We start from the raw sequence: 27707 nt of genomic DNA, 5'->3' as shown, positions 1-27707 counted from the left end.
TCTCTCATCAATAAATGTTGCCATGGTATTAAAAATTCTTAGAAGACACTTCATATACAAGTTTGTAGGTAGAGTACATAACAGAAAAGCTAATGTATTATTACTAAAAAAGTAACTTCAACTTGCCTAGAAAACTAAAAGTGGGTAAAACTAATTAAAATAAAAATCTTTGCTTTTTAAAAGAATGTACATCAAGCTCACAGATAATTTTTTAAAAAGACAAGTATGAATTCCTCTATTTGAAAAATGGATTTATCCTATAGTTGTGTTCAAGTGTTTGCATTAGCCTGTTAAGGCACAAAAAGATAGATTAGCCTAACTGGTTGTCTGTTTACAGCATTTGTCTTTTGTACTCAGGTTTTTACTGTTAGAAATAAAATTGAAGACTCTACATACCATAAAGCTAAAAGAATCCCCAACAAGACATTGTTACCAGAAAATAGACCAGTTTCAGGAAAAAAAAAAATCAAAAGCCATCCTTTTTAAATTTATTTCTTTTTAGTACAATCATTTTTATATTACACAAAACACTGACTGGAAGATGAACAGCTGAGCTTCTCCAGGTTGAACCAAGTCTAGTCAGGACTTAGCATTTTGCAGTGCTAGAGACTTTGAGACCTTAGCCTGTATCTTCCTTAAATATTCTCAAATATTTTTTATAGTTCCCAGATATAGTTCTAATAAACTATACACCTAAGGCTCTCTCTCTTTTAGACATACCTTTAACAAAATGACAAGACTCCTAAGAAACAACACCTTTTTCCCAGCTCAAAGAGACCACCAGTACAGCACTACAGCTGTCTCTTGGTAGATTTCTGGCATCATGTTTAAATCCCCAAATTAAGTTCACCTGAGAACAAAAAAAAAAAAAAAATACACTACACGATGGTCAGAAGAAACCTGCACACATGAGACCTACCTCAATGGGCCTGGGAGTATAGCATAAATCAGCAGTATCTTATTATAGAGTTTTAAGAAAGGTTAATTTTCTGAAAAACAACACTCTGCGACAGCTAACCAATAAGAACCAAGCAACATGACAGTGCTAAAAAGAGCAGGGATAGTTCTGTCAAAGTTACACTGACAGATTAATAAAAAAAGCAACCAGAAATTGCACGTTCCAGTTTAAACTTGTTTCTAGGTCTTAAAGAATATAATGAGTTTAGCTATTGAGTTGTCTGTTTTTCACTAAAGTTCTCAAGAATTTTAGAGTAATGCCCTTTGTCTTTCTAAATCAAGTATTCAAATATACATTAGATGCTCTGTGCAACTCCAGGTGAAAATCAGTTCTTTCATGGGTCCATGCCGCATAATTGTAAGCGTAGACCTAATCAGCATAAAACCAAAATGAATATTAGAAAAAATTACTTTCAGAACTTCATATATAAAAGTGGTATTTGGCAGAAATTTTGGTGGTGTAATATGACTTTGTGCTGTTAAAATATAAAATGATTTCCAATCTAATGCTGAGTAAATGATAAATTGATTTATATTTAACCTCTGTAAGAAGTTCAATTTTATGCCAATGCTAACTGCTTCTTTCATCACCATTCCCTCTCACAACTTCCCATTTCAGTTTCTGTCTAATGCCACACTGAAAAGTAGAACATGGCAAAGCTGCAAAGGAAAACATCTGGTGCCTGTGATATGCAAAATCTTGAAGAGAAGGAAATAAAAGAAAGCTGTGTCGTAGCCTCTCTTTCTTCCACAAATGACTACATGCCTATGGAAATGAAAAGAAAATGCTACACTTAAAAAGCCTAGCTGAGTAGTTTTCTTTTAGGCCTGCATTAAAGGTACAGGAGGAGTTCAACAGAGGAAATAAATACAAGAACACATTCCCCACCAATTTTTTTTTTTTTTTTTCCTAACAGCAAATATATCAAATATAATCCTTGATCCAGTATCTTTTTTGAGTATGCTTGCTCTGGTATTTTTTCACATGGCTCTGTTTCGAAAATGCTTTTGAATAAAATAGAAGATTAGGATAAGTAAAAATTATGCATGAGAAATAGAAAAATATTTGGGAACAGTATACAATCAGCACAAAATATCATATGCCATTACCATATAGGATATAAAATATCCACATAGCTTACTAGTAGCTATGCTGATATGCATAGTTGAGTCTACATTATTCTTTATCATGAGGAATTAGTTTCATGTGTTCTGCTACAGTTTCAATTTAAAGCTATAAGACCACAAAATTCATTAGAAAAAATAAAATAAACAAAACATTACTGTTTAAGATATATGTCCTAAAAATCTGAAATGTATGCTGCAGGGGTCTGGGCAATAGAAGTGATCTTACCATCACACGTTAATCATATTCTGGTACTAAAATATATGCGAAAGTATTCTTTGTTTGATAGTGTAACTGCCCCAAAGCAGTAAGATGCAATCCACAGCTTTCTGATTTTCCACGTTGTTATAGTTCATTTCGAAGCTGGGTATCTATTATCTTATAGTGAGCTGAATTCTTTAACCACTGAAATAGGCATTACAGTCATCTCAAACTAGTTATTATAGTATACTATGCTGTTTGTAATTTTACAAACTTTGTATAACTGGAAAACCTGTCTTCAAACTAGTTCTAAAGCACCCAAGCCCAGAGCACACTGAAGTGGTGCCAACAGCACATTTGGCTTAAAGAAATCATGTTCTGAGCTAATAACGCTTAAGAAGGAAAAAAGCAGTCTAAAAATCAACGTAGATGACTAACTTTACAAAGATGCTCAATCGTGGCCAAACTCAATCGTGGCCAAACATTAAAATGGCTGGGTAATGGTACTTTTTCAGATAACATTTAAATTTCTGATTGTGTTCCTATGTTTATAGCCAGTCAGCAATTGTCATAAAACATCTAGCAGCTTCATCTATGGACAAAAAAAAGAATTCAAAGTGGAGCTGAGCTGTCTTCAAAAGGGAAGGGAAGGGAAGGGAAGGTAAGGGAAGGGAAGGGAAGGTAAGGGAAGGGAAGGGAAGGTAAGGGAAGGGAAGGGAAGGGGAGGGAAGGGAAGGGAAGGGGAGGGAAGGGAAGGGAAGGGAAGGTAAGGGAAGGGAAGGGAAGGTAAGGGAAGGGAAGGGAAGGGAAGGGAAGGTAAGGGAAGGGAAGGGAAGGTAAGGGAAGGGAAGGGAAGGGAAGGTAAGGGAAGGGAAGGGAAGGGAAGGGAAGGTTCTATTCCATAGTTAGAAACTGAAGGACTTCATGGGCATCTTCCAACTCATTTGATCATTCAATATAGAGAAGCAGTATCCAGGAAACACCCATGCCACATAAATACTAGATGACAATGATTGCGGAAGTTAATAAAGAAGAGATGAAGAATATTATATAGAAAAAAAAAATTATAAATAAAATTTGATTCTTCTAGTACATTAGACAGTCTTTCATTCCTAATGAAGAGAAAAAGATTATATAAAGTAACATAATTCTCTAGAAACTACCTTACTGTACATTAACCTTTGAATTTATGAATTTTTTAAACCTAGATCAAGCCACTGCTGTGAACTGTAAATACACACTAGACTGCAGCTATGCTACTCCAGTAAAAATCAGCCAGTCATAATTCCCCATTCCTCTTCCTAAATCTTCCTAATCTGGGATAATTTTCAATAATCTTTCTCAACACACAGAATGCTCCAAAGCCATTAATTTCCACCTCAACTGGGCACTAGACTTAAAATCAGGTATCTAAATCACAGCAATGCCTACATCTGTTTTCCTCAGCATCCAACAACTTTTTCAGAAAAATGGCCTTGGGCCACCAACACAGGAATCAATAGACTGTAGCAGCTCAGATTTCTGATACTGCTGAAGAACCATCTAAACTGTGACTACTAAATATTTAGGTACACTTAGAATATCATAGATCCAAACAAGACATGTGAAGGGAAAAGACAAAAAATTCTTATACAGCCCTATAGCTTTGTCTCCTATGAAGTCCAGACCAAAGAACCTAGAGGCCCTTAATCTTGCTGTGCAAACAGCAAGATGCCCTTATATCAATTACACTAGCCGTTCTTTCTATTTAGTTTCTTAATTGAAATGTCTTTGTAAGAAATAGACATCAGTGTTATGGAGACCCAGACCCTAGATCAGCAGAAAGACAAATATCAAAACAGTAGTAGCACGTAGTTCTTGCTAGCATGAATATCACTAATTGTAATGACTGCGTTTAACCATGTTCGTTTGTGGTTTTTTCTTGTTCTTCTGGAATAGCATACAAATTGATCTTGTAGTTCTAACTACAGCACATTTAATTCCTTCAGTTCAACTTTTTAAGACAAATATTCACATTTAGTTTCTGCATATATGTATCTTTCAGATTTCATTTTACAGTAGTGTGTAACTGTTGTCTAAACTCCAATGTTTTCATCTCTGATAGCTATAGAAAATCACACTATTTCATTAAATTCCTAGCTTTAATTAGCCACCTGGGCACCTTGGCCAAAAAGTTGGTAATGTCAGCCAAAAATAAGTGTTACATGCTTAGTGTAGCCTTTACTCTGTTTCATAAAGATTTTTTTTCCCCCTCAAAGCATCAAAAAAATGCAGACATGCACAATACTCCCAAGAGCAAAATCTGTAACATTTTCTAAAGGAATATGTCTCTGTAATAATTTTCATCACATTAAACAGCATTACAATGGGACCACCTGTCTGAAAGTCAATCAAAAAATTCTCCAGTACGCTAGGAACCTGTACTCCTCAACAAATAAAAAAAAATAGAGTGCAATAAACTTACCAAAGAATGTTTTCAGGAAAATAAAAATATTTTATGAAATACAACAATTTAGTCAAAACAAGTAATTTCTATAAAATAATAAAGCCTCAAAAATACATTTTAAAATTTAATCCAGTACACAAATGTTAAATAATCAAACATCTTCAACTATTGTTCTAGGCATGCACTGGGTAGAATATTACCAACATCATGACTTGAAAAAAAATATTTTTTTTTAGCAGATCACCTCTTTCTCCTTTGTAAATAGTCCACACCTTTACAAACAGTTCACGTATGTGAGCAATCAAATGAATCTTAACTTTTTACTGGGCACTCTGGATCTCAGTAGCTAGTCAGGCAGAAGACCTGATCCTGTAAATCCTGTCCATGTGAATGTCCATTCTGAAGTACATTACTTCAGTAAGACTCAGTAGAAATATTTCCAACAGTTCGGTTCTCACTGTCTTAAAAATGACAGTACTCATGGGTTCCCATTTGATTTACTGAGTCAAGACTAAAACAACAGCATAAGGGTAATTCTTTAAAATTCAGATCCAACTCCACTGAAATCCATAAGATAGAATTTCCATTAAGATATGAGCAAAGTTAAGTATTGTTTCTGGCATTTTCCTGGAATACAAATGTATTTGCTACTACCAATCTATAAACCTGAAAAACAAAGCTGGGTTAGACCCTAGCAAACTGTAAACATCCCAAGAGACATTAAGAGGGTTACTGACAGACACATTCCTGACACAAATATGCAAGGACACTGTTTATTCACTTACAATGCATAGACGGATTTGTCTGGGGAAAACAGGTATTATCATGATAAGAAAACCTATATCCATGAGAGGCTAAAATTTTGATATGACAAAGAAAACATAACATACCTCAGATAACCATCATTTTTCTCAAAGAAAGCCCTCATGCTTGACTCCTAAATTTATTTAGTAAGTTACACTCTAGTCACCTTAAGATTTATGATATGCTAATAAAAAACTAAGTAGTGTCTTCCTGTGCTGTCATTTGCATTTACAAAAACTTTCAGATTGTTTTTTTTTTTAATCCAGATTCTATAACCTAAAGTATTATTAGTATCCAAAATGTCTTTTAAAATTTGGGGGTTTTCCTTATTCTTAACCTTTCTTATTTTCTTTTTGTTAACTAATACAATTGTCATAATGATAAAAAATTAAAGAATACCTTAAATAAAAAAACAAAAGCAATCATCCCAACCATTAAGAAGTTAATTAGTTTGACACAGCCAGCATGTCCAACAGAGCTGAACTTCAAAATAACTTTTATTCTTTCTCCCTTGATGGCAAAAAATTATATTGGGACTGATCCTTTTTTTAATTATGTAGATGATGCTCAGAAGCTAGACTGCTTCTACATTCCAGGCCAAATCATTCATCTAGCTTTATGCCCTGATATAAAATGGCAGAGAGTAATGATCACAACCACATGGAGAAAACAGATTAAAATTCATTAACATTTAAAATAATAACAAAATTTTATTTCACAAGCATTTTGCCTTTTTCCTTGTAAAATAAAATCTATTGACTGCAAAACTGCAAAGCCAGCTCACCATTGTACACAATGATTTTCTTCTGCGAGATCCACTGACTAGCAAACATGTCATGTTATAGCAACACTGAATGCTACTATTATTTGTTAAGAGTGGGGAGAGAATTAGTATGTCCAAAGCTGCAAAGAAGAATATTCCTCATTGAAGTAAGGTATGTCACAACTGCATACCAAAAAGCAAAAAGGGAAAAACAAAGGTACAAAGCAGCTGTCTGGTTCTCCCTCTTCAAAACACAGAAAAGTGTGTGTGTGTGTGTGTGTGTATATATATGTTGCAGGGCTAAATGCATCATTGTGAACTGTTTCAGCGATGCCCTACCAAAACCGATCCCAGACCAAGTGCATATTCACCACTGATACAATATACTTCACCCACAAAACAAGCAACATATGTAGAATGGAGCCTAAGAAAGTCCCAAAACTATAATTAAGCAATTTACCACTTCTAATATGTTACCCCCTCCAGAGTAATTATTTCATTTGGGTTTTGTCTCTTTGGTTATTCCGACAGTCTGATGACTAAGCTGCTATGAATATCTGTTACTTTGTTAAAAATGGTGCCAAAACTTGTAATATTTTCTCTGCACGGCCTCTTTATTCCATTTGATAACACTATACAATGCACCCGAATTCTGAGAATATAAGTGGCCAGATAATTGCCTTAAGGAGGACATGGCTCATACTGATTCATCTGGAACTAAAGTATAACATTGGCGTAAATCAGCTCCATTCTCTATTTCAAAGCTATTACACCATTTCAAAAAATAACATTTCTTCTTCTGCTTTTGAATTTGGGAGTCTTTCTGCTTTTAATGTTAAAATTTGACAGACCAATATAAAAAACTCAGCAATTAATACAGACCACTACAGAGGCACATAGGAGTAAAGTGTTTTGAATTAAGACTTCCTGGGGGGGGGGAATCATTCCTCAATTTTTGTTTAGACAGACTCAAAAGAAAAAAAACAGATTTTTTTTCCATGTCTGTTATCATATCTATCCACATTTTGGAAGAATACTTCATCCCCAAATCCCAAGGGATTCCTTTCTTTGCATGTCTGACTAACCTATTACCATCCTATAGAAAAAAAATCCTGTCTCACCTTTGCCCTTCTTGCCCTCACTATTCCAAAGCAGAAAATCTAGCAGATCTTATTCCCACTCTTTTCCTTTTCTCTATAGAAGAGCTAGATTTTCCCCTCTACTTCCCACTGAAAAGGAGCAGGGGCAAGACTTCAACTGCCTTAATTACCTGCCTTTATAATTGTTTAAACTCCTAAACTGTGTAACAACATAACCTACCACCCTACGGCTGACCCTGTGACACAATTTCATTTTTACAGTAGTGCTATCTGATCTTATAACTGAAAAAAATATACATTCTATAGTGACATAAATTGGAGTAGCTCAGCTTCCTTAGCATGTCTATTATAATATGGGATGAGAAGGAAAGTTTGAGTGGATGCCTCCTGGAGAGACAGGAAAATGTTGTCACCCTGGGACTGGACTGCCCCTGCTGCCAGGAAGGCTAACAGGGGACATTAAGACCTTCTCTTATGAAATAAGCTAGTGACAACTGAGTAAAATTTGTTGCCATTTGGACAAGAGAATTTGGAGGACGGTAATACTCTCCAGTTAACTTTGGCCACACTGACTTTATCTTTTGGTAATAAAGGCCAGTATTCTGCTATACACCTCAGAGAATATTACCACAAGAAGTTAATATTGTCATCTCTTACTGAAGAATGCTTGGTCTTCTTTCTGCCATTTACCTGAAGCTGAGACTATGGCAATCTCCATGTCACAGTTCATACTCTATCTAGTCACCAGGAGAACTGAGGAGCACCCTCTGTGTTCTCTCTATGTTGATAAAAAGGACTGGAATCAAAATGACAAGCGCAAACAATGGACAAAAAAAAAATATCCAAACCAAACAATATTTTTAAAATCTCCAAAGAATTTGATTCCCACATCCCTAATTCTCCAGTTGAATGCAAAAATGCTGTAATGCCCAGAGTTACCAGCTAAGATAAATGAATTTCAGTATATTCAATGTTTTCATTACATTCCCAGGTCCTGTTACCAATGGATTACATAGCTATTTCAGTTTCACTCAAAGGAGCAAGCTTGCAGCCCACACAGATCTATAGGTTTCAAAAAACACAAGGCAATTCTATTATTGGGTTAAAAAAAAATGCCACAAATTTAAATAATCCTTTTTTTCTTCTTCTTTTTCCCCACCTTTAAATCTCATTATTTCAAATGTTTGAAGCATGGTTTAAGATTTCTTAATACTCAGATTATGACAGTGCTTCAGTGTGACAACTATTTTGCCTCCAAATTCACCACAAAAAGATATTGCTGCCTTGAGAGAACCAACAACTCTGCCTGGTAGAAATAAAGCAAGTGTCACAGAAGTCACTGAAACATTTCTCACCTCAAAGACAAAAACGTGGGAGGAAGGGTTTACCTAACACACAGTCTGGGAAGTTTTCCAAAACCTTTGTTTAAGAAGTGTTTAGTCTGACACAGTTCCCTCCAAAGCCCTAGAAAGATGCTAGAAATATCCATAAGGATAATGCATGAATGAAAAAGACCTACTAAAATCCTGTTCCAAACTATGGTTCCTATCACTTTGTTTCAACACATATCTGCACTGCAGCCACCGAAACTCCAATACAGTGCATTGCACTACTGTCTCTCTCAGCACATTCTTACTGGATGACACTTTATACGAACATGTGTGAAATCCATACCAGAAGACTCATCTGTCACGCATCTCTCTTGTACACCAAGGATTCTTCTGCATTTTCTTCTGATGTTCTTTTAAAAAAAAATAACATTGCTGATGACAGGACACTAGATGAGAAGGATATTTGATCTGATTTAATATGGCAATTGCTTGCTCAGCTACTTTATTAATTGATACCATTAGCAATAACTGTAACCAGTAACTGGAAATAGTTTGTTGCCTGATACTTGCAACCAAGGAGGTGCAGTCCTGCTGCTGCTTCATCAGGTCCTTTCCAGCTGTTGTCCAGGTAAGCTGCTTTTTTTTTTTCCTCCTTAAAAAAAACCCAAACAACCAACCAAACAAAAAAACCAAACAAAAAACCCCCACCAGCTCCTGACTCTGTCCAGTTATTCTCTGCATCCAACTGCTCCACAGCATGTCCAGCTCAGTCTGGCAGCAATCAGGATCAAACCTCCTCTGCTGCACTTCATGTTTCATTGCAATTTCCTTCTGAATCAAATCTTTCAACTGCAACTCCTGGCTCAACCTAGCAGTTCTCAGGATCAGTCCAGCCATTATCATTCAGTACATAAATCAAACTTTCCATGCTTTTGCAGTAACCTCTTCAGACCTCCAAATAACTCAGGTACACTTTGTATGATTTCTTGTTTTGATATACTAACTTCCCCTTATTATAAATTCAGATCAGAGCATTTCAATCCAGTCACAATCACGTTGTCCAGGCATATTGCTCCTGCATTATGGAAGCAAACAATGCGAGTGGAAGAAGTGGTTCCACCAACAGCCCAATTCCTAAATTTAGTTCCCCTGTCTCTTTTCAGTCACAGCTTTTTGAGGGTAAGCTGTGCTATCTCACAATGATTCTTCACACACACACACCCCCACTGTACACAGGGAATCCTGACCCAGGCAGTCACCAAGCTCCCCAGGGGAGTGCTGTATGGCTACTTTATTCACATATTCAAGAGGTAAAGAAATATGCTCTGTGGTCTTCCCCCTGGGGAAAACTAGTGGAAGCAGCAGGTCTAAAGAAGCATAAGAAATATTGCTCTGTCTTGAAATTAGTAACCATGAAATGGCTCCTTATGTTCTCTCTTCCCCAACACAGAATTGTGGTGTCAAGTCCAACCCAGTCCAAAGTGGATAGTTTTCCTTCAGAGATGTAGAGTTCTTTTCTCCACATATCCAGTTTATGCTGCATATCCATTTACTTCCACAGAGTATTTACACTCCAAATCAAAACCAAAAACCCCCACATCACTGAGAAATTACAAAATATCCTTCCTTATTTAAATAACCCATTTCTAGTTGTCTCAGAAATTATTATTTTAACCTCTGCATGCCTTTAAGCAAACTGAAAGGGCAAAGTATAGAACTGAGCAGACAGATTCAGAAGTGAAGTGAGTGGGATACACATGAACAACAATGCATTATCCTGTCTCAGGGACCCGTTTGTATCTTTTTAATGTTTATCACCATGATTTCTGCTTATTTGATAATATATTATTATTTTACTTTTTTTTTTTCAAAGAAAGCAGAATTCCAAGGAAATAAACTTTCTACTTTAACAGTTCAAATAAAATGAAATGTAATCGTACACTAATTCAAAACCACACATGTAATCAGATAAATTGAAATAATCTCTTCTCAAATCTTCATCTCTTTCAAAATGTTTAAATGTTAAAATCTTCACAATGTTAAAATGTTGATTCTGTATATGTAGCAAACAGACTAAAACAGAAAGACATGACAACAATCTGCCTGTTATCCAATGTGACAACTATGTTTCTCACTCAGAATAACCAGTCTCTCAGAAGAATAATGTATATCACAGATTCTCTCAGTTTTCATTAGTACACTATCTCAATTTCTCCAGGGAAATTATCTTTGAACAACATATCACTCTGCCCTTGGAACCATCAAACTGACATTTGACAAAACTGTGGAAGGCTCGTAAGTTAAATTTAAAACTCCGTTAAACCTTGCCTTACACATCTCATTGAGTTCTAGCCTCCCACGGAAACAATTAGGAAGGCCAACATCAGAGGCTGGTGGGAAAATTTCTAGCACTGGTCAGTATATTATACATGGAAAAAATATCCATCTCCTCTTTATCTGCAGGCAGAAAAGTTTGGGGAGTATATAACCTGCTGTAACCTAAATGAAAAAAAAAAGTTACTGTACTGATTCTTGTGCTCAGAACATTTTTTTATTGTATAGGTAGATGCACATGGGGGGGTAATGCCAATGTATTCGATTTTCTTGTTTGCCATCAGTATCAATAGCCCGTCATGTTTTAAAACAGATGCAGCATTTTTCTAATCATTCTAACCCCGTATAAATACCGATGAATAAAATGACAGCTAAGGACATATTGATTAGCAGAAATTAAATAAATTAATAGATCTGTTTCTTAAATCAAGTTTTGACTAATGATGATATTCAAGCTGCAAAAACTTAACACTTCACTGAAATCTCCCAATAAACTCTAATCATACGCTACAACTTATCTAGGACTCTAGGGATGAAAGTTGGCAGGGTTATGAGGACAGTTTGCTTCAGCAAGGTCAGCTGTTTTTTTAGGTCAATAAAACATAACAGAAATTGCACCTCCAACTGCTGAACAAATGTTTCTGCATACCAATCACTGAATTCCAGTGAAATCAACCATAATGACAACCACATAGCATAATACCTTTCATTAAGCTCTCTCTGGCTAGAGAGATTTTCAATCAATGTTGAGTATATTGATAGAAATGCCAGTGGTCACATTCAGACAATAATTTCATCACAGCCAACTCCAGAGTAAATGCATTTAATTAATTTCTGGAAGGAAGGAAGGAAGGAAGATTCTGAAAATAAACTGTTTAGGTATTTTTATTATTCAGGTGTAATAACTACCCATTCTTGTAGTAGATAGTGCTTGTAGTAGATAGACAATAAAAAGACAGTGTTCATCTGATTCATTACTGCAATCAATAAGCCTCAAATTTACAAAAACAAACTTTTCCAGCTGGAAAGTAACTTGCGATTGTGATGTGCATTAAAGCACATCAGGAAAAAAAAAACCTCTTGTCAATCTTTTCATAATGAGCCATCTTTTGCCATACAGTTTGAAGGCATCCACGTCAGAAACTTCTCTGACACATCTCAACCGTGAAATACGAACTCTGCTTGGTTTTGAGACTAAGATACCAAAACTCTCCCAAACTGGCAAGCTCTGCTTCTATATGAATAGAGAACAATGGTGTGCAAAAAGTATACATTGACATAAAAATTCTGAAAACTTCAGATCTGAACACATTATAAAGGCAGATTGGACATTTGCCATGATTCTAGTCAAATGTGCTGCATCGCAACCTGATGCCTGGAACCATATCTGCAAATGCAAAACTTTGGTAGCTGAAATCCACCTGGAAAGTCTTTACAGTATACACCCTCCTTTATACTCCAGTCCGATTGATCTATGAAGAAGTAAACACTATCTACCTTGATAACGATTGAAAACCAGGTCTGTTTCTGCCTAAAGCAAAGCTCCTTCAGTATAGGAAACAAAACTTTGTGCAAGTTTCATTCATCAGTTTCAGAAACTGAAAAAGAAGAGATGAGCTTAAGAGTATAGAACTGTCTTAAATATCTGTCACAGAAAAAAAAAGAAAAAAAAAAAGCCACACTCTGAAATTAATGGGGAAAGGAAGAAGCAGATGAACCTGTAGTCCAAACCATATAAAGTTATTAGTTTCTAAAATAACAAATAGATGTTTTAAGACTTTGCTAACTTTCACTTTACAGCCATTCACAAGCATGAGAAAGAAAAATTAACATCAAGGCCTACTAAGAGAAAAAAATGTTGACTAGATCAATTTTTACTTTCAACAAGCACCACGACATGTAATAATACTCGATAAGATGGTAAGATTACGCAAAAACAGTGCACAAACGCTAGCTAAACTAATCTAAAATCTGGAAGAAAGAAAAACATGAATCTGACTAGATGATGCTATATACAAACACAGCATATAAAACACACACATACATACAGCTCCCTTGCAGTTATGTGCTGGTCCAGAATCCAGCCAGCACAAACAGCTAAAAGTTTCTGAAACAGAAGCTGAACCACTCCAACTCATGCTAGTATGTTTGCAATAACAGTAAAAGAGGTGATGGTAAAGTATTAAGAATAAGTCTCTGATCTTAGGTATAAATCTCTCTGTATACAATTGTTATTGTTCAATCCATTACCTACTGGGCTGGGTTGTCTACCAAAAGGTTACTCCTAATGTTGACCTCCCTAAACAAAGACAAAAGTAAAACTAAAAGAAGAAAAAACTCTTCACGCAAAACAACATATGAATTGAATATGTTGTTAATAAACATTTTTTTCTTACAGACTTTTGACAAAAGCATTCATTTACTGTAAAGTTTCTGATCTAGAAATGGAATGACCAAAAACTTCACAATAGGGACAAGCAGAATAAAAACAAAAACCAAAAAAAGACAAACAGAAGTTATTAATATGGACTCAAAATGGCCAAATAAATGAAGCATCAATGAAAACCTTCATTGCAGAAGGAAAGATTAAGTAGGAGAGCAGAAAATACTGACCTGGAAGTCAAGCTGGTTGGAGTAGGGATGAAAGCAGCAGTTTGGAGAAAAACAGATAGGGAGGAAGACAGCAAAAGAGAATAAAGGGAGGAACACATTAGTTCTTTAAAAATATAACAAGCAGATGTTCTATCAGCAGATTTTATTCAAAAAAAGAAACGGAAAGGGAAAGCAAGAAGTAAAATAAAATTTCTTTAGCAGTATATCCTTGCTGTGCACTGAATAAAACAGAAATTTTAAAGTAAAATGGCATCTTGTCATTTGTGGACTGTGGAACACCATCCATATTTATAACCACCCAAATGCATACACACACTGAATGGAACAAATAAATTAGGTGGATATTGGTAGTGTTTGCTGCCACACAAATGTCTCATCATTTACCACAAAATCTTTTTTTGAACCAACATAGGTTTGGTGACCCACATTCATCAAGTCTTCCCATGAAAGCCAAAACAGCTAAACAATTTGGCAGCTTGTTCAAAGATATCATTTAGAAGGTCACAAAGCACCATACCTAATAATCAAAGACAGGGTTTTGCCCCCTCAGCCCAAGAAATACAGCCCCTTCTAATGCTGACAGCAATTTTTTTTCTTCAGTCTGAAGAATAAGGTTATACTTCATCATTGAAAATACTCCGATGCTTGAAAACTTATTTGTTAAAAAATACCTAACATGCCCTTTCAATTAAGTAAGACAAAAAAATCCCTGCCTGACACCCAGCTAGACTAATCCTTAAAGCTGGCACTGGTGCACTGTTTTTCATTCACTTATGCAAGGGAAATTTTTTTAAACCCACAAAAATACTTTTTTTGAACACAATTATTCCATATGCTGATGTTTTGTCATTTATGCAATGAATTGTCAGTGCTTTGCAGACTTATTTTCATTCAGAATTCAAATCCAAACCAATTCAGAATGAATGTAGTCTGAACACCCCAAGAGCTTAAATGTGCATCTATAGTGTTATTACCCAAAACTTACCACTGCATATGAGAAGTGGATAACAAAAAAACAAACTTCTTGTTTAAAAACAAACTGGTTTTGTCTCATAGGTAGTATAGTATTTTTAAATGAACTTTCATATGGTTGTAAGCTTTGCTGAGAAGCTACACTCAATCAAGCAAATGACTGACCATCTAACATACCACTGGAGAAAAACAGATCTAAGATTTTGCAATCTACGCAGATCCAAGATTTTGCAATCTACACTATGTTCTCATCACTTTCTTTCTCTTTTCAGTCTAAATTTATTAATGGATAATTTATATCCATTGTATTATGTGCCAACACTCTTTTACTGAAATCACTTCTTTCACCGCAGTGCTTACCCCTTCACGTATTTATAGAGAACAAGCATCCCTACTGAGCCTTTGTTTTGCCAGAGAAACAAACCACTGTTGTTTAGACTCCTGTGACATGAGCACTCCATTCCTTTAATTATCCTACCAGCCCTCTCTGCACCTGTTTCCAGTTTTAATTCAATCTTCTCAAATATGACTCATGAGAAGTATACAGCAATGTTCCACATGGAGTCTTGCTAGCGCCTGATGACATTAATACCTTCCTATCCTTACTGCAGACATTTATTCTGACATATCAGGATTCACACCTCATTATTTAGATGTCTGCTTCATTATTTAGATGGCTCATAACAACACTGCCATAAGCAAATTCACCCAATCTTTCTCTTCCTAAACTGTATCAAGGATTATCCTTAGCTTACAGCAGGCAGTCTTACTGGTCCTAACTTCACAATCGTGCATTTTGTACTATTGTATTTCACTTAATTTCGTGATTCAAACTCCGTAGCATACTTCACAAATATACTTTTCATTCTAATACCATTAATAAAAGCATTAAACAATATACTCCTTCCATCCTGACAGTTCCGTTTCAGCTGCAGTTACCTCTCCTTGGCTAGGCTCTTCGCATTAAAATTTAAGCTGATCACTATCTTACCCAGTTTCGTTTACTTTATCAAAAACAAACAAACCAACCAACCAACCACACACCGCATTTCCTTCATCAAGAAAACCAAAGAAAAACATCAAGCTAAGTTTACTGAAAATATATTATGCTGGAATATATTGCATTTAATTTTAACCTGTTCTCATTATAAAGAGATAAATCATGAAAGATGTAATAAAAGTTATCAAACAGCTTTAGTATACGAGGAGGAATTGGTTCTCCTATGTAGTAATAAGAAGTTATAAAATACAAAATTTATATATATGGAGTAATTTAAGAAACAGACCAACATGTTTTTATATATGAGGAATAGCATAAATCATGAATCTTAAGTGATGCAACTCAGAAGTGTGATAGTTTCTGAGGCAAGAAAATCACGTTACAACCAAAAGAATTACCATTCAGATTAAATCTTCTTCAGGATTATTAATAATGATCATCTGCCAAATAGCATACACTTATAAATTTAATTGCCCATATCTTGAAGCAGATATTTCTACCCTTAAGTGTTTGACACTTTCTGTGACAAAACTTTCTGACATATAGTAGAACATTAGTATTCATCATCTTGTTTTAATTCTTGTTTGAGTTTGTAAATAACTTTATTCAAACATTTTTACTTTTCAAACTGATTTATACAAGTACACCTCATTATGCTGATGAATTTATATGTCAATATAATAAATATTGTGAAGATACCATAGCTTGCAATACTCCAGATTACAACTCTCTCAGAAATCTGTTTATAAATTTTGAGAACTTATGTTATTGCAATTATCTTGCAATGTAAAGGTGTTGGCATAGCAGTGAACATGGATCCCAGCAAGCTATTAACCAACTATTAAATTTCAAAAGAGCATTCATTTTCCTACAAAACCCCAGAGATGCCCTTGCATCTGAAGTTAGCGGAAATGTTGAAGATATACTGTTTCTGAGCAAGAAAAAAAGAAGGAGAAAAAGTAAGGAGAGAAAATAGCAACCTAGAACACATTATATGCATTACCAAACAGCGGGACAAGAAAGAAAGAACATTTTCAAATATGCTTCTGTTAAAGTTGCAGTCATTTTCACAATGCTTTATTCCCATAAAGTGGGTAAACTGAGCTTTGGCTCCACCTCTTCCCTCCAATAATGAGCCAATCAAGTAGTCATTACAAGCAGAAAAAGTAGTAGCACTTCATAAAATGTTACAGCAATTTACACTCTACCTAAACCCCTAGAAAGGGGAATTTCAACATCAAAGTTCCCTCTCTAGGGACACCAACAGGTGGCACAGTTATATACGGATTTAGATCTTTAGGCCAATATTTTTAGAAAATAAGGAAGAGGGAGAGAAAATAAATTAAATTTTAGAGAAACCTAAGGTGAGCCTGATTAGTAAGAAGGGTTAGATACCCACTCTCTAAAAATATTTATCTACTACACCTTTATATTGCTGGCAGATTGCTAGCCTTACTGTACTAATCAAAAAATGTGTGCCTGTGCTTATGCATGGTGGAAAGTAGCTTTAAGACTCCACTACCAAGTAAAGGCAGTAACTTTTGTTGATGAAATCAATAATAGATAATTTTTACATAAATCCTTTCTTTTTCTCCTAGTTTACAATAATTAACATATATACTGTGTGTACAGGAATTTGGAATTAATCTTGAAAGTTGTACATAAGTTAAATCAAGTGAGAAACTGCATTAAAGTTAATAGAATTCATGAACAAGTCTTAGAGCATGATGATTCCCAAAAATTGCAAAATACTACTGTCCTTAGCTGGTCATGCCACAGATATCTTACTGTAAGCACTACAGAAGCACTTAAAGGTTCATAGCAAAGCTTAACTACTTTATCACATTCAAAGTACAGTATATCCTCTTCAAAAAGTCTGTGCTTACTCAGTGGTACCAAATTATTTTCTGAAAAGTTATTTCAGGATCAGCATCCTCATCAATAACAACAGACTAAAATTGGTGTTCCAAAATTTCACTGATAAAAGTGCATCGAATTTTCCTAATTTGCAAAAAAACCTCATACAAAAATAGAAAATTCTGTCCATTACATAACCCACTACAGAGTTCTCAGACAATAAGAACAGGTTGTATGCTGACAAGGCTGTAATAATATCTCTGCATCCCTTGGTTCCTTGCTTCTTTGTAATCTTTGTTTTGTAATCAATAATCCTCAATTTCATTCATATAAAACTACTGATCTATATCAATTCTTTAGCTCTTTTTTATACAAAATATTTAAATCAAATTAACATTTACTAAAAATTTTAGATCACAAGCTTTACTACTTCATCATGTTCATCTTTTAATCTTGTCATTTTAATATTCAACCATTCAACATGTACCTGATTGCTACTTAATAAATGTCTTAAGATTATCCTCTTGAACAAAAGTTTAGCATGCCTACTATGCATCTAGCGTCACACAATAAGCCCAATGAAGATACCAGTTACTGTTTCTGTAAAACTGTACAGTCAGTTTCCACCAGCTTGGTCACACCTGGAGTCACTATATTACAAGCCTAGGTCTATAATTGCCCCTACAGTGCATGCACTGATGGGTGGAATAGGCAGCACTTTCTTGACCACACAAATTCACTAATCATGTTATCTTTTTCCAATATGCTGCTTTAGGATTTTGAAGAGTTTAGGCAGAACTCACAGTCACGGTGCACAAAGTGACCACGCTTCATTACTAGCTTCCTCTGGTATCTACTTTACACATTGAAATCCATGTAAACACTAGAGTATTCTAAACTCTTTCTGATGTGGTGAGAGAGGTAACTGCTAATTAAAGGTGCCCTCATATAAACACTCAGTTCTATTTCGAGTACAAATCTTTTTTCACTTTGAATTTGAGGTCTCCATTCTCATGACACTTTGATTGATAACTATATACCGTTCATTATTATCAGTATTAAACCTTTGCAAGTATCTGCAGAGAAAGATAAATTTTGGCAACAGGTAACTGTGAAGGTTGATAAGTCATCATCAGTAAAAGATGCTCTACACATTTTCCTTTCCAAGCTGGCTGTTTTCCTCCCCTTAAAGTAACCAACATTTCTGGCAGATCTTCCCCTCTTTCATGGTAATTCTCCCTAATGGGACATAGCAGTGCTATGTCTTGACTGGAACTATAGCAATGATCACAAAAATGAGATCCCTTAAACTTCTCTTTTGGAATCATGAAGCACTTTTCTTCTGACTTGATCACTAGAAAACAATTATATAAAATATTTAAAACCATAAAATTCCTTCTTTCATTTATCTAAGAGTGGCTAAGTACAGGAAAGGAACAAAGAAATCAGATCCACATAAATTGCTTATCAATCAAATAAATTGCAGCATACCATGTAGGAGAAGGTTCCAAGAATCATTTCATTACGAAGGGTGTGAGACAAATGGATCCCAAAACCCTCCTGCCTCCATTAAGGAAAGACTGTACAACCTTCCCAGAAATAAGACAAACACTGCCTGGTCAACATCAGAAAATACTCATTTGATGCTGACAAAGACTCCGGAAACACTGAGAAATAGTCACAACTGTTATTAAATATTCATGAGACTGGTTAGAAATACTTACCAATGCCTTTCAGGACCTCTGAGAACTAGCGATGCTGTTCACACTGAAGAAACGTGTGTGGGGACAGTTTTGATTTTCCGGTTACTAGAAAGACAGGATTGTTCCCCAGCAAGGTTTTCTGGGAGGGCTGTTGTCACTGTAAATTGCATATGGCTTTTCCTATATGTGTTCCTTTTGTGGAGACTACTAAAAAAGTGGAAACCTTACATTGTTCCAAAGGAGATGCAGTTCTCAGGTAGTCATTTTTTTTCATTTCTGATTCAATTTAACAAGACATAACAAATATTCTGTTAAAAAATATATTCCACTCTGAACTTCTCTGCTCTGAAATGAAGATCAAGTAAATAAAAATGCCACTCAATGTAAGACAAATAATACAAGAATTACCTTTCTAACTCAGCAATTTTCTTATCTTTGTCATTCTTCTCATTCTCTACTTCCTTGAGTATTTCTAGAAGTCTGTCAACCTCAGCCTGAGCTTTGCCACATTCTTCTCTATAATACGATGCCTCTTTGTCAAGCTGTTTCATTCTGTCTGCAAATTCTGGATTCATCCGTGCCTCCTCTTCAGCCTCATGAGCCTTCAGAATCAATATTTTAAAAAAAATAATGATGACAATAATTTATATAGCTTTAAGAGCTTTACTTCTTCAGCCTCAGAGTTCAAATTTTCATTAAAAAGGATTATGGGTATTTCTGTCTGATGACAGTATTTTCTACAGAAGCTTTATAAAAAGGAATTAAAATATCTTCATAGTCTAAAAATTATAGTCAAATGCTATCATCCTGAAGGGGGAGGGGATTTATTAAGGGTTTTTACATATTAAAGTGACCATATTTTAAGGGTGTTTTTTAAATTAAAAAGATCACCTTGTAATTCATTTAATTCACATTAAGCTTTTAAAGCGTTTCAAATCTATAGGCGATTTCTTAATAAATCATATTCTCTCTCTTTCCCCATATATATACACACAGATACATATATACATATTGTAATCTGTATCACCAGATGTTTCAAATGCAGTTTGATATGAAGAATTTAAAAGGAAGAAATTGTTTTTCTGCAGTGCTGTTTTTAAAAGACAAACCAATAAACTAAAAAGTTGCTTTCAGCAGACATTTTACCCAGTAATCCTTTTTCTCTTATCATTAATACTTAACCTGAAACATCAGAAGAACAAGCCCATTGGTGAAAACGGCACAAACCTGGCAAACACATGCATGGATGGGTGGCAGTTTCACAGACAAGAAAGAACGCAATGAATACAACAACAGTGCAGAGCCCAATCTTACTCCCATCAAACCTAATGGCAAAAACCCAATTAACTTCAATGGGAGCATGATCTGGCATCAAGTGCTTTAAACTGTTGGCTGGAATAATCACAGACAGATGGAAACAACAATGCACTGCAATGCTTAGCCTACCCCTTGCTTCCCATTATTCCTAATTGGCATCTTGAAAGAGCAGGCAAGGAAAAAACAAGTAGTTTAAGGCAGTGCACATTAAACATAGAAAATTCAGATAACATTCTCTTAACATACAGGGATTTTACAGAAATTCAGGATATTTAGAACTGAAGGTCCTTCAACTATCTTATTACGCAGAGAAGACGTGGACTTACTTATCCTTCTTAATTTCAGGGAATAGACAATGCAAGCAAGCAATGAAAGAAATGCAGATCAAAATGAAACATGCGTCTTTTGGGAAGAATTAATATACACTACAGATACTAGAAGGTTCATATTCTTTGCAATGGTTAAAATTTTCTGTAAAAATAAACAAGTCTGGGTTTAGTATAAATACAACAATTAAAAAATTGAAATTACTAGGAAAGAAACTTAGGGGGGTTGCATGTAACATATCATTTAAGCATGAGGATAATAAGAAAAAAGATAGTAGATTTTAAGTATTATTTATCCTACTGTGAGATTTTTATTCAGAAGAAATATTTGGTTACCAAAATAAGCCAAGGGAATGACATGAGAAGCCTACTAAACCTACGGGCCTTCCTCTTCAAATTCTCTATTTTGGATAATAATACATGCTCCAGCCCTGAATTCTATGCAGATACAGGACTTTCCTAACACAGAGCTCGTTTCAAGGTAACATCCAAAGAGTATCTTGATGTCACTGTTTGGGTGAGATGCTAGCAACAGATTCCTTTTCATCCTCATAAATCTTCCTGCTTCAATAATAAACTTTGATTTATTTTATACTGGGTCAAGAAATCTACTTTCAACTAGCTTTGTAATTTTTGAAGTAAATATAATACTCAGACTCAGGACCAATTATGCAAATTATGTGAGAGACTGTGTACCAATTTCCAGCTGCAAACCACTTCAATTTTCCATCCATTAGACAATGTTTTATCTCTCCAAAATGAACACTAAGTGATCTTTTGCAAAGAATAAAAATAATTCCATAGGTTGGTAAAGGTAAATTCACTCTAGGGAAGAAAAAAATACAACCCAGCTCTCACCTTTAAGATACTAAGAAATCTATGCAGAGAGCATGTTATTCCCTATTGCTCTTCAGATTTCTCCTCCTCTCCTAAGGGTAAATCCAGAATTTCACAGTTCCCCTCTAGAGGCTATCACTCTCATATTCCTCCCTGTCACCTTTCTTCCCCTTCTCTTTATTTTAGTGTACAATTCACTTATTTACCCGCCGTGCTTCCATCTTTTCATAAACAGGCAAAACACCCACCTTCCTGCCTCTAACCAGTCTTTTCTTCATTTTAGCATACAGGAACTCTCAGCTTCAGCCCAAACTTCTTTTCCTCCATGCACCTCTACCCTAGTTTTAACCCAGGACAAGAAGCAATGCAGAAGAGGGAGAGAAGCCTGCCCTTTTTTTTGCCTTTCATTGCCACACTGGACTTTCTATGATGAAGATACATAATTGGACAAGAACATGATAGTGTCACCAATGCAAAGGTGCCAAATGTTCAACTATCATAGAATATTCCTGTCACATAGCAGCTCAGAAATGTACTGAACAAATGATCTACTGCACAGCTTCTAACTAAAACATCACCTGAAATAATAGATATAAATTACATTCTTCACTTTAGCCCTATAATCTTTGCTCAATAGCATGCTAAGGAAATTAATGTTAAGTTGCAAAAGTATTTTCAATTCTTGTGCTTTCCATGGTACTCATGCCACTCCATATTTGTGGCATGTGTTTTTGGAAAATTCTGTAGCACAAACTTCATTGTATTTCTCCATGGTTTTCAACACGAAGCAGAACCTACAAGGTATTATTAAATCCAATGTGATTGTATCCAACCTATAAAGGGTTTTGAGGTGCAGCACAGTTATATATAAGCATTCAGTTCAAAGACAAGTATAAGATTATTCTAATCTTTTTTTTAAAAAAAAAGATCCCAGTATTGCAAACCACCAATAAAGTTGGTTGCCTCTACTTTTACAAGCACTTCCTATAGAATATTTTTGGACTATTGGCAGGAATCAGATTCCTACAAGGGCACTGCCTTAATGAAGAAGGAAAGGAAAGTTAGTTAAAAAGGGAGAGCAAGAACATAGAATATTTTTTAAAAAGAGCTTTCTGCAGGTGGTACTCTAACTTGCAGTGAGTCCCTTGAAGGGAATCCTCATGTTGTAAACAAAGCTGCTGATACTACAAAAAAGCAAAACACAATCCATCTGACATTCCCAGGACAAAGGCATAGAATTACTTATAAGTGCCCTATTATATTTTATGGCTGAAAGATGTGTTTGGATTTGAACTAGGCACATTTTTTTAATTGTTATATACAGATCAGGGGTGATTTGGTGACAAATGAAACTTGACTTTCGAGGTCAAACAGTAGGCCCAAAGGAGAAGAAAGGCAGCTCAGCTGATATTGACCCTGTTCCCACCCGGAGAGGGCAGATTTCTTTGGCTTTTTTGCAGGCTGTGAGACAAAGGCTTGGATCGCTTCTAACCAGAAGCTGCATGGTTATCACACGAATCAGAAAGTCTCTACTTATTACTGCTATCCTCTCTTCTATCCTTTTCTTCACGAATCAGAAAGTCTCTACTTATTACTGCTGTCCTCTCTTCTATCCTTTTCTTTTTCTATCTATCTTTTCTTATCTTTTCTATCTCTTTCTCTCCCCCTTTTTCTCGCTAAGTTCTCTGTTTTCTTGGGAAGACTATATTATCTGTTTTTATGGGGCTTTTGTGGCTAAGAGAGACTGGTTCATGCATACCTTTCAGCAGCAAAGTAATTGCTCTCTTAATCTGTATCTGTAAATGATAATACTTGTGTGTGCAGATTAGGCTAGTTTCAAACTAGCACACTTGGATTATGATGTTTTGTCTGTCAATCTTGTGACTATGTTGTTTTATGTTATTTTTACAATTCAATAAAAATAGCATATCACTCTACTATTAGAATTTCACTAATTCTTACAGTAATTATATATCTGTTCTGATATTTGCTTAATAAGTACTACAAATACTTTAGAAGTAAAGTAACATTTCCTTATGTAAACCACAAATTTCCTACAGAAACACCATAACAGTGTGGTACAGACATGCAACATGAATTATTTAGTCTATTAAAATTTTATGGTACAATCATGCACGCATTATTCTGCATAACAGAAATGGATGGATAGATATTGTATTTCATTTTTAAAGCTTCAGACACAAACATACACAGAAATCAACCAAGAACTTCATAAAAAAATAAATGGAACAGCAGAATTTACATGCAAGAAATTACTTTGTAAGATCCTTCAAATTTTATTACTTTCAATAATAAACTAAAAAAAAAATTGCTGTCACCTTAATATTTTTGTAGTCTCCTTAAAATTCAAAGTTATTTTATTTAACTTCAGGGACTGCTCTAAGCAATTTAGAGTGGATTCTACAAGTACTTTAAAATTTAATCTGACATTGCTCTGATGGAACATTTGGAAAATTAAGTGTTTATTATTCAGAAAAAAGTTCACCAGAACTCCAAACTAAGTACATCATTATATTTTCATTACAGGACAAAACCAATCACCTAACTTCTTATAATCAATTTTGCACAAGAATTCACTGGGTATTTCAAAAAGTTCACCTTTCAAAACAAACATAAAGAAATGTGTGCCCAATTCTGTTCACATCTTATTCACACAGGTGAACACATTGTGAAATCATTTACAATAGAGTATGCAGGATTTGCACCCCTTCCATATCATCTCCACTTTGCCACCCAAATGTGTATGAGAATAAAACACTTCTATCCATTGCTGTATTTTAAAAACATTAGATTCAACAATAAATTAAAGTCTTGGAGTTGATACCCGTGTGACATAGTAGAAAAAAAACCACATTCCACCACAAAAAAAATGCTATATTACTGCATGGGCTAAAAGAGGTCTACTCAGAGATTGACTGTTATTTCTCTGACACATGTAAACAAAAGAGCATTAAAACTTCAGTATTTTAAGATTAGATTGCCATCTGGTTTTTTATAACACTATTATTCTCAAACAACAAAAAAAAAAAGTAAGGAAACATTCTATTAAATAAAGCATCATAATGGTTTGCAGTACAAAAAAAATGTTTCCGGTAACTGCTATTATGCCATCTGATAGAACAAAGGTGAAATCTTGGTCGTGTGGAATTCAAAGAATATGTTGCTATTAACTTCAATCAAATCACAATTTCATTTCAAGACCTTAGGTGGTTTTGGGGGGAAGAAGAGGATCGTTACTACTTACGTTGTTAAAAGTAGACTGATATATATAAGTAGGAGAAGAAATAAGATGAGCAAGAAAAGTTTATTTAAGAAAACCTGTCTGATGGATATACTACAGTTGCTGCCTGGTGCCAAAGGAAAAGGATCTTGTATCCATTATTTCGGAACTGCTGACAGGCTGTCCTTTTGAAAATTAAGCACATAAAGGCAGAAAAAATAAAATTAAAAAAGGACTGACTGACTTTGGAATACCACACACAAATAGACTAGGTATTAACAAACGAATTCCATACAGCAGAATAACTGATATTGAAATAATGACTGGAAAGCATTTATGAAAATCAAGAGAAAAACTAACACATAAAAGACTCCAGTCTGAAAAGACATGCACAGTAGGAGTGCAAATGATATGAATAGAAACATAACTACCACAAAGATGATCCAAGATGATACAGGGTTTTATCGTTCAAAGGGAAAAATTCTTTGACCAGCAGTGTGCTGCATGGTAAAAGTGATAATATCAGGTCTTATGCTGCTTACAATCAATTTATGACTGGATTCCAAAAACAGTTAACCAATAACTTTAAAAGTAAATACAGCACATTCTGTGGGACTCTCTTTTCCCATGCATAAGTCATGACATGTTCATTACGTGGTTAGAAGCTCCAAAACTTAGCAATAATAGACTCCAAAGCTGGAATCCTGGTCCACTAACATTAATGGGAAAATTCCCATTCACTTCAGTGAAGGCCATACCTTCCGTAACGCATAGCATCGCATGACTTAAGCTACAAAACCAGTTCTTCTATATATGCTATCCCAATTACATGGTAATTCCACCTATGATTACGATGTAAACTATAGCTTGTAAATTGCTATTACAGTTACATCATTTTTTCTGTCCTGTGATGCTCACAGCACAATAAATGTAACAGTCTCAGACACAAAATGAAAACTGTTCTCTGCAGAGAGAATGCTTACTGCTCTTCCTCAAATTGAAAAAGGAACACAGTCAAGTCAAAAGTGCAATTAAAGCAGACATTGGCAAGAATAATAATGCTAAACAAGCCAAAGTAATACTGTTTGGCTTTTTCAAATACTGCCCTTTGCATTCATCATTTTATATTTCAGCATTTTCTTTGATTAAATACAATGTTTCCATATTCTTAACATATATATATGCAGAATGTATACAGTCTTTTATGAGTAAAACTGATCTGAACTATTTTAATCGTACAGATGCTTGACAAGAGTACCAGTCACTTCCTAGATATTACTATTCACATAATCAACTCAGTCGCTTAAGATGAACTGAATAAATTAGAAGTTATTTAAGTTTGAAGGATCAAATAAAGTACTGCAGAAGGAGGAATTAAAAAGCAAAGCAAAGCAAAAAAAAAAAAAAAGAACCAAAATCATCTGCATGCTTTTTCTAATGGACAAGTTGAGGACCTAAAGGCTAGGATGTTTGTTTTCTCAGAAATACTGTATGTACCTATTTAATACATTTCATATTCTTAAAATGGCCTTGAAGTCCACAAAGTTCATTTATTTGGATATTACGAATATAGCATAGTGAGCATCAGAGGTATTCTGCAAAGCTCCACGGAGAAAGAGCACAACACAGTAAGGTAATGGATCCTCATGCTTTCATATGTTACAGCGGGCATTTTAAAAAAGAACTTACTGGATTGTACATCTGATTGAACAACTGTTCAGCTTGCTACATTGCAAAGTTGGAAGGGAGTGAAGCACAGACAGGAAAAGAAGGAAAGATCCAGGAAAACAGCATTAGCTCAACAAAACCAGTGCATTTGCACAGAAGAACTTGTCATAAGAAAGTAGAAATTTAAGATTCTAAACATTCCTTGGTGAAAGTGAGAGGCACTGGGGAAACATAAATGTTGACTTTGGCTCCTAAAAAAGAATAGCTGGAGTAAGAAATTTAAGGTTTGTGTTACTTTCCCTTTCTCAAGTTAAATAACCCATGAAATAAAGAAAGGTGTCCACTTTTGATGATACATTAAGTGCTGGTCTCATGCAATGAATCACGAGAAGTGCTTTTGGCTGAGGCTGCAATTTATCACCAAAGCTTCAAAGATGGTAATAATAAAAGATTAATTAAATTGTATCATTAAATTTATTACTTTCCTTTTGTTTAACACAAGACTGAATTTTCTATGCAGAATGACTTTCAAACAGTACAGCTTGGCAAAAAGTACTTGAGCAACTGCAAATATGTCAGTAAGCAAGTAAATTTAAGATAATGAAAAACAACAACAGGAGGAAATTCTAGAGTGGATAATAGGTTTTTATATATATATGCACGCATATATATATAAAACACTTAGCTAGCTACTAGGTAATTCCTGCTGTTCTTTCTCTAGTAGGAATACAAAGTAAGTCAACCAAAAGTCTGTGGAATTTTGGCAAAAAAAGCATTGAGCATTCTGCTGGGTTTTATGATTTTTTTTTAATTTTATGGATTTCAATCCATAATCTTTGTCACAAAAGTTTAATAAGCACATCTATGGTTTTGAACATTATTTTGTGTCCCAAAATATAGCACGGTCACATGAATAATTACTCTTTATGAATATCCTATTTATTACTTTTTGAAATGTGTCTACTCTATAAAATTAAAACAGTTGTTTTGGAAACAGCATGTTTTTTCCTGCTGAAATGCAAGCAATCCAGTTAACTAATACTGAAAAATATGTGGATCTAATCAGACCCAATCAAAAACATCTTTATTATCAATAAATGAATCTTATTCT

The 27707-nt window shown here is 34.8% G+C and overlaps 1 protein-coding gene across 1 annotated transcript in view; it reads right to left on the bottom strand.

Annotated features, from left to right (window-relative positions):
* The window catches only part of ERC2 (ELKS/RAB6-interacting/CAST family member 2), a 496513-nt gene that overhangs the window by 226792 nt on the left and 242014 nt on the right, over window positions 1–27707 (bottom strand). Inside the window, exons 12-15 of the mRNA XM_019473456.1 lie at window positions 26618–26653; window positions 20654–20683; window positions 19616–19809; window positions 13676–13687 (exon numbers count right to left, since the gene is read on the bottom strand). Coding sequence (XP_019329001.1) covers window positions 13676–13687; window positions 19616–19809; window positions 20654–20683; window positions 26618–26653 — 272 coding nt within the window. The remainder of the gene's footprint in view (window positions 1–13675; window positions 13688–19615; window positions 19810–20653; window positions 20684–26617; window positions 26654–27707) is intronic.

Source organism: Aptenodytes forsteri, unplaced genomic scaffold (assembly GCF_000699145.1).
Source record: "Aptenodytes forsteri isolate BGI_AS27 unplaced genomic scaffold, ASM69914v1 Scaffold53, whole genome shotgun sequence".
Lineage (NCBI taxonomy): Eukaryota > Metazoa > Chordata > Aves > Sphenisciformes > Spheniscidae > Aptenodytes > Aptenodytes forsteri.
Note: the sequence above shows the minus strand (reverse complement) of the source record. Positions and strands in the feature narration are given on the sequence as shown.